Genomic DNA, 14,579 nt, shown 5'->3' with positions numbered 1-14,579 from the left:
TGAAGCTCTTTGTATATAATACAACCTTTGTAGCTTGCAGGGTGTTCGCCGTTGCAGAGCGCGCATTTTGCCGGCAATTCAGGTGATTTGGTACAGTTTGCGGTAGGATGAGTCCCACCACATTCGACACAGCGAGGAGAATTTGAACAGTAGCTCCTTGTGTGGCCGTAGGTCTGACAGTTTAGGCATTGGGGAATTTCGCGGCGCTTGTGAGGTTCTTCTACTTTGATTTTTGTATTTAGTAGGGAAGTAATATTAAATATTTCCTTACTTATAGTTTCGGGAGCAAGATCAATGAAAAATAATGGTAGTGTTTTTTTGGTTTTTTGGTGTTTTATATTAGTCACTTGCCTTACGGTAAAGCCGATCTCTTCTAGAGCAGAAGTGATTTCAGTGGGTTCGGTTGTATGATGAATATTTTTTATAACTGCTCTGAGTGATTTATCTGACTGAGGTTGGAAGGTATGGTATTCTGCTTTTTCGTCTTTTAGAAAGTGTATAAGTGTTCTGTAGTTATCAGGAGTGTCTACTTGTATTTTTAGATTCGTGATAGTTGATTTGCAAGTGAAGCTATCCTGCCCAATTAGATCGCCAATTGCATTTCTAAGATTAGAAAAGTTAAGTGTTCCTTTTACATATATTAATGGTGGTTGGTCTTTTTGGTTTGTTTGTGTGATTGCAGGTTCGTTTTGATTATTAGTGTCATCGGGTTCTTTTTCAGATAATACGGAGAATCGGTTTGGCGAGGAAAACAATTTTAATTTTTTCTCTTGGATATTGTTCGGGCTATTTGGTGAACAGGGGAGACTACGTTTCGAATGTTTTTGTTGTTGCTGCCATTCGGGGCTTGATAATGGAAGAGCGTTGTTAATCACTTGATTATTAACTATTTTAATTGGTTGTACCGTTTTAGCTTGTTTACTTTTAGGCGGATTAGATTGCATGGTGCGGTTATCTGGTTTGCAGTCCAAAGGTCACCGCGTTAACGGTGCCTGGAGTGACTGATATAGATAATTTTTTTTTCTCTCTTGTTATTATTAAGTAATTAATTAATTAAATACATTACTTTTCTTGATGTAGCGATGATTGAAGGTGCTAAAGTGGTTTGATAATATGAGTTGAAAGTTTGCTGCGACTTTATATTAAATTTGAAAAAAAATTAGATCGTAAACCGATAAAATTAACGAATAATGTATAAACATAGCTCGGGAATTATGAACTGCACGTATGCGCTGTACAGTTGCTCGAGCTGAACAACCACAAACGCATGAAACTATTTTTTTGTTCTTTTCAAATTGGTGAAAAGAGGTAAAAGCTAGAACAAAATTCGTCTAGTTCTGGTAATCCGATTATATATTTTTTAATATATTCTAATTTCTCAACTTTTCTTCTATGTTTTGTAGGAAACGGATTTTTGATTTTAGTTCAAGTTATTTAATAAAATGCATTTAAATTTTTATTTTTTTTTTAAATTTAGCATACAAGTTAATAAAAAATTAAGAAAAAATAATAAAATTGTGGTTCCTATAAAACATAGTAAAGAAGCTAAAAAATTTAAATATTCTTTCAAAATTCAAATCGGACAATTAGAACTAGGTGAATTTTGTTCCAGCTTATTGGTCTAAATGCATGAAAAATGTAGGCTGCTCCAGCCGCCAAAACGGTACTATTTTTTTTTTAATTTTGTTTAGCTAGCGGTTTCCAAACTGTTCTCCGCGGAGCCCTTAGGGTTTTGCATTTGTTTTTTAATGTACTCAGTTCGCTTTACCAAAGAAAATGTTAAAACGATATTTATTATTTAACTATTAATAACATCGGAGAGTGTCCGTCACAAATTCATTGTGGCTAAAGATTCGGTTAAAATGGTCAAAAAATATAAAATACCTATCCGACAAAAGACTGTCAAAATATGTATACCGAACAAGCACGCAACCTACTCAATAATAATGATTTAATGAATTAATATAATTTAAATTGTTAAATTGTAGTTTTCTAAAGTTTGCATAATGTCTAATTTAAAATATAAAATTAATAAGTATACAAAACAAAGTTATGTGAATAGATTTTTTAAATAGCATAACATGTTGAGAACCCTTGTGGAGTCAAAGTCCCACCACTAAGCTATCTGGCGCAGGTCAAATATAGGAGTGGAAGACACGGAACATATACTTCCGAAAGATGTTTTAAAAAAAAGCGATCGACAAAAGAGTTCCTTCTGTTTTTTAATTATTGTAGATTTTTGTAAATGAAATCAAAAATTGTGTTATATATTAGCTAAATATCTTTCTGTCTAATTCATACAATATACCTTTTACTTTCTAAACTATTTTTAATTGCGCTTCTTAATAATTCTCCTTTTGAGTTAATCGCTAACGCTGAATTAGTTAATTACTAATTAGTATATATCTATACTATTGTGAATTTAGTATATTCTAAATAATTATTATATATAATTAAATAATAAATGTGTTAAAAATATATTGATAGTTATAAACTTAAGAAATAATAAAAGATGGAAATAAAAAATGTATAATACAAATTTGAATTAATTTATACATGAATGTAAGCTTGAATTTATAAATTAGTTCACTATTATATAATAAAGAGTATTACTTAAAAAACTATAATGTTAAATACATAACAGGCTAATCTGTATATACATATATTTTATGATGTCATAATAGAAACCGGTATTTGATAAAATATGATTATAGAATTTAAAACATCATCGAACCACTCCAACCTAATTGTTAGTAGCAAACTAAGAACTATAGCGAGATATGTTGCGTATAGCTATTGAGCAAGCACTCAACGTTGGAATTAAGAGTTTTTAAATGTCAGACGTGTTAAAGAATTCATATATTTTTAGACTTAGTTACTGTTAAACTATAATTAAATACTTTTAATTTTTCATTAAGTCATCATGAGATCAATCATTTTAAGAAGCCAATTAAAGGTATGTAATGTAGATTATTATAAATCTTTGAAACTAAATAATATTTTGGTTAGGTTTTTATTGTATTCATCATAATTAAATTTCATTTAGAAAATGATGAATTTGATATTAAATAAATTGTTTTTAATAATATTCTTGATTTTTAATTTTATTTAAAATAAAACACCTTCATATTTATTCAAGTGTTTGACACACTATATAGTTTTTAATAATCAAGCCTTGTAGCTTCCAAGGACACCTATAAGTAGAAATTTAGAAGAGCGTATATATAAATTTATAGAAATACATGTTTGGTTCTATGTCAAATAACATAATGTTTGAATAATAAAATAGTATTAATATTAAAACACATGTTACGCTTATTTTTTTTATAATATTCTAAAGAATTTGTCTCCCTGGCTTCCCTGTGAATGCCCTTTGATTAATTTCATCAATGAAAGTTTTCAAAAATTCTGTAAATTACCCCTTAGGTTAATCCTAGTTAGTTAATAATTGTTAAATTGTTATTTAATTGTTAAACATACATTTCTATACAGTTTTGTTTCAAACAATTTTTTCGTGTACCTACTTATCCGGAAGACTTTTTTTCAATATAAATGCAATAACTAAATGTTATGTAACTAAATTATGTTATAGCTTTGAATAAAACAATACATATAAGTATAAATAAATAAACTCTAAAATATAATTCCCTGTTACATTAATAATAATTTGTGATAAAAATAATTTCAATATTTCTTTAAAAAAAAATTAAAAATAATATTCACTTTATTATCTGTATAAAATATAAATATATGGAATATATTATGTTAGGGAATAGTAACTAATGTTTATTAAACAATATCATTTAAACCGGATGTAAATAATATTCATTTTTTAGGCGGGATTGTTCATAAATGGTCTAAACAATTTAGTAAAATGCAGCAATTATAAATTGAGAAGAAATCAATCTTCAACTCATGGTCCATTATCTATTTTGAGCGAGGATGAACAATTTTTCAAGGAAACAGGTTTGATTTGGTTTTATTTTTAAAATGACCATATTAATTCATAATATAAAATTTAATTATTTATATTTATAACTTAGTAACAAATACCCAAAGGATGTAATGTAGATACTTAATATGCAGTATGTACAGATAGGCATTTTTTAAATTTTAAATGATAATATCTTAAGTTACATCATGGTGTATATCTTTATATTTCAAAAATATTTAAATTATTTAAATTATTCCATGTAAACAAAGGTATGTATACAAAATTAATATATTGTATATTCTTATTTATCATATTTTTGAATTTGTATTATAGATTATTATAATATAATGCATAATATATGTTACTTAATAGCTAACTTTTATAGCTAAACATTGATTTATTCGATATTAATAATAACTCACTTTGTATAATTTGGAAAAATATGCAAAAGTAACATATATTTTACAAATCTATATTATTTGAATTATATTGATTTTAGGGACATCTGCCGAACTAAAATTAATTAGAATATACGATTATCTGTATTAGAGTTATTAAACCTTATAAATGATCTATTAAATGTTCATGAAAATTTTGTTATATCACTAACTTATATTTAATTACAGTTAGCAAATTTTCTCAAGAACAAATTACACCACTAATAAAAAAAATGGACCATGAACATAAAATTGACGACGAACTTGTAAAAAAATTATTTGAAAACGGCGTAAGTTTACAATATTAAATGACCATAATTCGACATTACATGTATTTGAAATAATAATTTGTAAGTGGTATTAAAAATATTTCAGTTTATGGGTATTGAAATAGACCAAGAATATGGTGGATCGGGATCATCATTTATGTCTAGTACTTTAACTGTAGAAGAAATAGCAAAAGTGGATCCTTCAGTTTCAGTATTAGTTGATTTACAAAATACTCTAGGAAACAATGTTATGATAAAGATGGGTAATAAAGAACAAAAAGAAAAGTATTTACCACGACTTGCACAGAACACCGTGAGTTATAAATTTTATGGAGTAAAATATTCAATATTGCCCATGTAAATTTCACATGGTGTGGTATAAATTAAAATCTCAGTTAAACAATTACCGCCACTATTTTTTCCCCAAATAGCCTTATGGTATTTTTATTTGGTAACATATATGACAGTACATAGCAGGCTGAGGCTTTCAATTCTCATATACTATTACTCTAATTATCATAATAATAAACGTATACGGTAATAGTACAATTCGTATACAATTCTTATAATAATAGTGTCCCCACCACGGCATCACCCACTTAAATTGGGTAATGCATTCGTAACATTTTCACATAGGTACCGGCGCAACTAGGATTATAGAGAGTAGTACCGGTATATAACCCCAGATCAGTGATTTTTTTAAATATTCATATTTATATACCATAATTAAAATTGTTTTAATATTTTATGTATATTACTAGTTTTGATATCCTTCTATAATTTGTTCGAAGTCCAATTATTATTATCTACATTTAAAATATATATGTATAACTTCTTATGATGATAAATTGTTTCTTTGTATAAAAATGTAATATAATTAAATGTATGGTGTAGAGAAATATGTATACATGTATATTGTGCATTAAAAAAATAAAATGATATGGCTTTTTTTTCTTTCATATGACGAATGATATGGCATTAATATATCAAATTTATTATTATTAATTATCAATATTATATCATGCACATTATACAAATGAGTTCTAATGCGACTAAATTATATTAATTTTTAGTGTATATTGATCGATTTTTATAACGCTTTAAATTTTAAAATACGATCATGATTTCACACGTATTTTAAAACTATTTTAAGTAACCAATTGACAATATCAATTTCTCGATGTTTAATATCACTTAAGAAGTCACGTATCTACATAATTATAAAAATCAAAATTTATGTAAATGTTCTACATATGAAATCTACACTTAATGATAAACTTCGAAATCATAGCAGTTTTCTATAATATAATGTCATATGTTCCATGGTATTAATGTTACCATTGTGATTAGAAAATTCCAGAACTATCTAAAATTAAATTGATTGCCACTGTGCTACAATAGTAGACTGATGCAGGGTTAATGTTAAATAGCCAATTAAGTAGTATTACCATTTTTCGAATTTGTGCCTGTATAGCTGTATGTGTCACTATGGTCATAATATTCAATATTTATTAATTGTTAAAATATTTATATTTGTAAATATCTCCTAACATTAGGAGATATAGTAAGGTTTACAAAGAGTTTCACTACATTTAGATGTGCTAACACTAACGTTGTTTTTTACTAAAATTGTGAAATACTAACTGTAAAATTGAGTAGGAATCATCAAATTCGTTGATATAAAATGATTCTTTAACCATGGAAAATATCTTTTTTTTTTAATTAAAATTTAATTTTAAGTATAAATTTGTTTTATTTTGGTTATTAATATAAACCTAACAAATTATTAAAATTGTAGTAAAAAGAAAATGTTATGTTTTAAATGTTTTTAAGTATTGTTTGTAATGTCATAAGCAGGGCTCGGGAGTAATAGAATTTACTAATTTTTATGGATTGACTTAAAATGTAGCAGAGTACTATAGAAGTGTATGTCAAGTTATAAGACATACAATTATGAAATTTGAAAGTGCCTTATTTTTTTTTTTTGCTTTTTTCAACAATTTTTCAAAAAAAATGCTCATTTCCACCTTTTCTGATTATTTTTGCTTATTTGACCAGTTTTTTTACATTTTTATAGTTTTCTCTTGCAAAGTCGTTTTTGATAGAATTAAAATTAAAAAATAATTCTTATCTTATCTACGTTGTCACATAGTTTGTCGCCGTCCAAGGCATTGTTGTATGGTTAACAAAGATTTTCCAACGTTGAAAATAGAACTGAGTGGTTTAACGTCAGAATGATCAAGAACAGAGAGAACAGTTTATATTTTATTTTTCAGAAAAATCCCTTGGAAAATCCATAAAATCCTTAAAGTCTTGAAAGTGTAGATTTATTTTTATTTTGCTTGATTTTTTAGTTAGAATTTTATAGTTTTTTGACTAAATATTTTTGCTTAATTTCTAATTTTTAAAATGCTTATTTTAGTGCTTATAATGATGTTTTTAAGTGCTTTTATAAGCGCTTATTTTAATGATTTTAAGTGCTATAAGTCCCGAGCCCTGGTCATAATGTATAACTTAAGGTACTTAAAATGATAAAATATCTGTATTTCATCCTGATAGTTAAGGTAAAATAGATGTACATCTATGTATTCCGTTAATAATAATTACCGATGGACATAAATTGCTATAATCTAAAAAGATGTTAAGTATAATTTAATTGTATATCAGGTGTTGATCATTTCCGTGGTTTGATTAAATTTATTTTCAGAACTCTTTTTGACCTCCTGTAATCAGTTAATAATAATTAATATGTTGGTAATAGATAAAAATTGTTTTTTTTTTTTTTAATTGGCTTTAATGAAGAACATTATAGCAATAATGATAAAATGAGTCAAACAATTTTCGATCAATCAGAATTTATAATAATATATGTGTTAATAGTAATATTATAGTAACGTCAATACATATTCAAGGGAAAAGTCAACAAGACGATTTAATTACTGGTAGGGGTAAATTAAATATACATTTCAGAATCAAATGGGTGATTTATGGAGTATAACTTAGGTACCATAACTAAGCAATTTCACTTTTACTTTATAATAAATATTTAAAATAAGAACTATTTAGATAGTATATTTGTTTTAATAATAAAAAAAATGTTACATACAAACAGGCACTTAACCAGGATTTTTGTTTGGGGGGGGGGGTCCAACATACAATCACCAAATACCAATAATGTTGAGAGAAAAAAACAAGTTCAAATCATAACAAATAGAAGTACTCACATCTTTAGCTGCTTGTAATACGAGAGTTGACAGGGGCGACTGCAGAGAGGTGGGAGTTTTACCCCCTTCCCTCGAAATATCAGGAACAACAAATAAATTATCTGACCTACAAATGTATTAGGTACTAATAAATAAATTAAAAAAATTATCAGTGATTTAAAAGTTTCCCGGGCTTGTAAATTGATGTATACAATAAAATTATATAATATTTATGAATATTTTAAATTTTTTTAAAACCCCTCTCTAATTTTATTTCTGCGTTCGCCCTGATAGTTGAACAACTCAATAAATCATCAACTATTAAGTATTATCCGATGCCTAGGTGTTCATTTTTTGGTTCCACATTAGTCACATACTTTTTAGAAGTTGTTTTAAAATAATTGTCAAGTATACCTCTCTTCATTACGGAAAGTTTTAAAAAACAACAAAAATAAAACTTTACTCAAAACGGCCTCTTTGCGCATAAGCGTATGTTCTATGTACTTATTCGATAACACCGCACATTAAAAGACAAAACTAAACGTTCTTACTACTTGGCAACTGTCATGGTGAATAGTTCAACAATAATTATTATCAGTGAAAAATATAAATTTAATACTATGTTCAGTTAGGTATACAAAGAAAATCAAAATGTTATCTTTAGTTGATGCCTCCCAAAGATTTATATATATTATAATATAATTACACATATCTGTGATGTCTTCAGACAAACAAGGGGACAAGCGCCTATAACGAACTATACATAATATGATTTTCCATGGTCTTGGAATATAAATGAAATCATTGATTTTTTATATTTTAAAACGTAATTGGTACAAAATAAAAGTAAAAATTAAAATTAAAAAAATTCGGGGGGTAGGTTCAGACCCCATTGATCCACCTTCTGGCTATGTGCTTACATAGAAAACCTAAAACCTACTAGTAGTAGAAATATATCTTCCAAAAATGAACTAAATATTTATTTGTATTAGTGACGTTTTCAAGATTTTAGTTTTTGTTTTGTATTATCAACAACAAATATATTTATTTTCATGGGTAAGTGAATTGACATAATGTATATATTTATTGATGTTTCTATCAAACTGCAAAGACTATCAAATAACACAAATAATAATTAAACATATTTACCAATTTCAAAGATTTTCTTGTTGAAAAATGTATAAAATAAATAAATTATTACATAATATAGACACATACAATACTTTTAGGTTAGCAGTTTTTGCTTGTCAGAGCCTTCATCAGGGTCAGATGCATTTGCCTTAAAAACCACAGCTAAAAAAGATGGAGATCATTATTACATAAATGGAACTAAGATGTGGATATCGAATTCTGATATTGCAGGCATTTTTTACGTTTTTGCTAATGTCGATATCTCTAAGGTAAAAATATTATATTATTTAAGATCCAGTGGCCTATTTTCAATTTTTTTGTGTGGGTTTACAATTTTTCTAAAAATTAAGTGATTTTATAATATTATAAAAAATACATTTAAGCATTGATTATATATGTAATCAATGTTTTATTTTTTTATTTATACTTTGTTCAACAATTATTAATGATGAAACTAAAAAACTAAATATAATCTTTAACAACTAATTAAGAATAAAATGTTTACAATTAAACTAAATATTAAATTAAAAAGCCAGCAGCCTGGTAAAAGAAACAAATGGCAAATTAAATTACTAGAGGTGATTGAGAAGAAATAATGGATTTAAAGTTGAAGGAGATCTTGTTAGAGTTAAGTAGGTAGTTTTAAAAACTGATACGCTTCGTGGATAAGAATAAACAGCCAAAAAAAATATGAGGAATGTCGCAAATAGAAGGAGAGTGATATAGGGTTCAAAGAGATGAGTCATTCAAAGAAAGTTTAAAAGAGTGAGAGGAAAGTAATGTATGGCCAAATCGAGGTTTAGAATTAGAAAATATATATTTTTCTGGGTAAAATGAGTGTAAAATCACGGGTTTAATAATAGGAAATAACTAAGTTTTTTCAGCAATGTAAGATGAAGCAGTCATAGGAAGATTATTAGAAAAGGAGATATGGAATTTGGGAATTATCATAAGATTATATAGGTATTATATTATCGTACAAATATTACAACTACATGATATGAATTAATGTTCTTTTTCTCTGTACCTTTATAGCAAGTAATTTATGACCTTTTTTCCCAGGGTGAGATCCGGAAACCACCCATGATATACGCCACTACTAAAACCATATGAATTAATTAATTAAAATTATTATCAAATATTTTGATTAAATAAATTATACTGATATTATTTAGGGTCACAAAGGTGTCACTTGTTTTATTGTAGAACGAGATCAAGAAGGCTTTTCAGTTGCTAAGAAAGAAGATAAACTAGGCATGAAAGCTTCAGGAACATGTGTTCTTCATTTCGATAATGTCAAAGTTAATATAATTATTAGAGAATATTTAATTTAATATATTTTTTAATTTAATTATTTACTTATTTAAGGTACATAAAGATAACATTATTGGTAAAATTGGTGAAGGTTATAAAATAGCAATAAATTTTCTGAATGAAGGAAGAATAGGAATTGGTGCGCAAATGGTAGGTATAGCTCAGGGATGCTTGGATCACACAATACCATATACATTAGAAAGAAAACAATTTGGTTCAAGTATTTTTGACTTTCAAGTAAGTTTAAAAAATGCACATTTAAATAACTTTACAATTGTAGTTAATATTAATTATTTATTATAGTCTATGCAGCATCAAATTGCTCGAGCAGTAACTGAAGTTGAAACTGCTAGACTAATGGTATACAATACTGCAAGATTAGTAGAAGCTGACTTGCCATTCATTAAAGAAGCAGCAATGGCTAAATATTATGCTTCAGGTAGAATTTAATAATTTGATTATGATTGCAAAATAATAATGCTTTGACATAGAGGCGTGCCTAAGGGGAGTTTTGGGTGTTCAAATCTCCTGAAATTTTAACTAATTTAGAAAAAAAGTATTGCTTGATATTTTTACACAATTTAGTTTAATATTATAAACATTTGCCAGGGTTCTTTAAATTATTCATAGTCGATCTATCTAGTACTATACGATTATTACTGATATAATTACCAACATTATCATCTTATAAAATAAATACATTCGAAATACGAGGTAGTAAAATTATTAACCCCCTCCCTCAAAAAAAATTGTAGGCACGCCTTTGCCTTGACATTTAAATAAAATATTTTCAAAAAATGGTTTTTATTATTTTTGTAGAAGTTGCAGGCAAAGTTACATCCGTATGTATTGACTGGATGGGTGGTGTAGGTTTTACAACTGACTACCCACAGGAAAAATTCTATAGAGATTGTAAAGTTGGCCCAATTTATGAAGGAACAACAAATATGCAACTAACTACTATCGCCAAGTTTATTAAAAAAGAATATGAAAAATAATTATTTTTCTTTGTATATTTAAAATAAATAAATTTTAGCTTAATAATCTTAATATTAAGCTGAATAATCTTTTTATACTATTTTAATCATAATAAAAAATAAAAAATTTAGAAACAGAAAAAAGTTGTTGTTTATTACAATATATATCCTATATAATATAATAGTAAATTGAGTTTTTAATATTTAGAATAATAAAAAATATGTTATTATAAAATAAATGAACACCTAATTAGTAGAGGTTTGCACGGGCTGATAATTTACAGCCCGATAATATTTTATTTGTGTAAGCCCAGCCTGATCCGGCCCGGTAAAATATTTAAAGTCCATTCCTGCCTGCAAATAGTATTTCTTCATAATAAAGATAGCAATTAAATTTCATCACTTACTTTAGAGTAATTAAAGAATTTAGAAAAACAATTTTTTTTCACAGTCACTAATGCAAGTTTTATATTACTACATTCATCACACTTAAGAGAATTACAAAGTTTATGGACCACACAAACCAGTTATAAAAATATAATCTTTTTTGTGAATTGGCTTAAAGAATGTTGAAAACTGTTACCAATATAGTCATTATCCATGATAAATTAATTTATATCTTTGACATTATCTTCATTAATTATTGCATCTGAATTTATACCTAAGGAGTTATTGTTCAATACTTTGATAGAGTTTGTACTAGAATAGTACAAAATATCAATATCTTCCAGTGGTATGTAATTTCCAGTATTAAAACATTGGACATTATTCAGTTTGATCACTAATTTTCTATATGCTGTTCGAAAATGTTGGGCTGTTGGGTTATTATTATAGCCTCCATGACCTCTATATTACTCTATGACTAATATAGACTATAATATAGACTAATATAAGAACTTTGAATAAGTAACAAATTGTGAACAACACATATTTGAAATAAGTAAATAGTTGTATTGTTATAATTTATAACATAAAACTTAAATTTTATTAACGAAATGACATACACTCAAATTTTGTTATAAATTCTAATACATCATTGTCATAAGATGGTTCTTCACCACGTTTCCAAAAAATATCTTCTAATACATTCAATTTTTCATAGGGAAAAGTATGAAGTGACATATCATTGAATATATCATCATATATAAAATCATTAGGAAATTTTTGTTCATTGACATATGGAGATACTTTTTGTATGTAATATGCATCCTTATTTAAAATCCTATTAGGTGTTGAAGTAACTGTTTGATCAATGCTATTACAAACAAATATACAAGTTGTTAGTACAACTTTATCCCAATTTGCCCATAGTAAATTATTCAGTAACTGCTTTGGACAATGTGGCATGTATACAAATGTATCTGGTGACAATTTCCGTTTTCCTTCCTCATTATGACTGATCAAATCGCATCCAATCTTGGCTAAATAAATACGTTCATTATCCGTAAATGTAGGATCATAAACATAACATTTTTCAACATTTAACTCATTTTTAATTGCTAAAAGTAAACTTAATTGATATTTAGATTGTATATTTTCCAAGAAATTTCCTAACCCATAACATAGGATTGATAATGGATTAGATTCATTTAATAATTCTTTAATTTTTCCTAATAAGTTTGTCCAGAAAGAAGAAGTGGAAATAATGTCTAGACATTCTTCTGTGCTCCTAAAAAAAATATAAAATTAATTTATTATACACGATAAAATAAAAATATTTGTAAAAAATAATAAAAATTCTAATGAATGGAAATCAATATTTAAAATATAAATGATTCAATATATAATGAACAATAAAAAAATTATTTTGAAATAATAATTACAGTACAGGAACAGTAGTAGGCAAAAGGATCAAAGAGACCATAACCTAGTAATACTTTTATATCTGTAAATAAATGAATTTATACAAAATATAGTAATGATAAATTGTAATTTCTATATTTTCCCTCTTCTCTTCCTAACAAAACACTATGCGACAGTTAAAAGATAAAAAACAAATGAAAAGTTTTTTTTCAAAAGATAATAATTCTCAATAAAGTATCAGATGAATAATATAAGTCCTCTTTGTACATCAGAATGTACTTTTTAAGAATACATCCTGTCCTATGAGTATATATTAGTTGCTAAATCTCTTGTTTTAACAAGATAATCATATTTTTTTATATTCTTAATTCACATGACTCAAAAATTTAATTACCTTCTTTTTTATTTTTTAACTAAATATAAAAGTTACATTTAAATTTAAAGATTTTCTTAAATATTGATGGTCCAACAACTCAACTTCAATAATCATCAAGATTTTTAGGTTTTTTTTTTTATAGAAAAGAGTAATAGGTACTTAAATTAAATTTAGTTTAATTACATTTTTTTAGATAAATTAAAAATTAAAATCTATTTGAGAGTTAACATTTATCAACATAAGTTAATCTTTTTAATTATAAATAAAACTAAATCTTATTTTAGTTGAGAAAAATATTAAAATTGCTATTTTTAAATTGATAAAAGTCATATTTTTTTTTTTTTTTTAATTGAGTATTTATATATATTTAAAAATATAGGTAAAACATAAGGGAAGGATCATGGATGAAATGTGATAGAAAATTATTAGATTTTTTGAGAAATTATAAGGGTACTTAAGAATCGTCGGGGATATTAATGAGGAATTATAGGAAGAGTTAACTGATTAAAAAAATAAATATAGGTAATTGGAAGCAAAATGAGAAAAGCTGATAACTTAGACGATTAAGGCATATGATAAATGAAAATAAATTATAATTTTTTTTATGGTTTGGATGAATTCAATTAGTTAAGAAAGTAGGTTAGACTAAGGTAAAATATTTAGAAATTATAGTATTTTAAATAATCTTTAATTTATATAATACTATAAAATTCATGAACTTAGTATTTTATGATTATTTTTTTAATTCATAGTCGTAATGTACTTACTTTGTATGTTTAAGAGATCTAGACGAAAAAAGTTTTTTATTTTTTTTTGGCATACTTTTGTTACCTATATTATCATAATTTCAATTTGAAGCCATCAATTTCCATTAAATAATATTAACATGTTAATTATATAAATATATTGATTTAGAAGATTCATATTTGAATAAATGAAACATAAAATGTCTGCAAGTTATAATGTTGAAATTAGAATAAACAAATTATGTATAAACTATAGACACATATCTTTAAAGGTCTATGTAAGAAATAAAGTTTAAATTTTAGAAATTTGAGAGATAACTAATATCTATATCCTGTTATCAAAATAAATTGATCATGTTGTTATCACTAAGCACAAGTTTTGGTGTTTT

General features: G+C 26.0%; 2 protein-coding genes across 2 annotated transcripts; one reads left to right on the top strand and one right to left on the bottom strand.

The window, feature by feature from the left end:
- The first annotated feature begins 2,923 nt into the window (after positions 1-2,923).
- On the top strand, positions 2,924-11,325 carry LOC112687897 (short/branched chain specific acyl-CoA dehydrogenase, mitochondrial). Its single transcript, XM_025560879.1, has 9 exons — positions 2,924-2,956; positions 3,837-3,966; positions 4,561-4,661; positions 4,747-4,953; positions 9,073-9,243; positions 10,150-10,275; positions 10,343-10,525; positions 10,592-10,727; positions 11,108-11,325. Exons 1-9 carry the CDS (start codon positions 2,924-2,926, stop codon positions 11,284-11,286), a joined length of 1,266 nt encoding a protein of 421 aa, XP_025416664.1. The 3' UTR covers positions 11,287-11,325.
- Positions 11,326-12,227: 902 nt separating this feature from the next.
- Positions 12,228-14,311, bottom strand: LOC112687907 (SRR1-like protein). The gene is made up of 2 exons (XM_025560891.1): positions 14,212-14,311; positions 12,228-12,934 (listed from the first exon to the last, which is right to left on the bottom strand). The coding sequence occupies exons 1-2, from the start codon at positions 14,262-14,264 to the stop codon at positions 12,253-12,255; spliced, it is 735 nt and encodes a 244-aa protein (XP_025416676.1). The 5' UTR covers positions 14,265-14,311; the 3' UTR covers positions 12,228-12,252.
- Between the last annotated feature and the right edge of the window lie 268 nt (positions 14,312-14,579).

The sequence above is a fragment of the Sipha flava genome, unplaced genomic scaffold (genome assembly GCF_003268045.1).
Source record: "Sipha flava isolate LNK unplaced genomic scaffold, YSA_version1 36_pilon_pilon, whole genome shotgun sequence".
NCBI lineage: Eukaryota > Metazoa > Arthropoda > Insecta > Hemiptera > Aphididae > Sipha > Sipha flava.
This window is presented reverse-complemented; position numbering and strand designations above follow the sequence as displayed.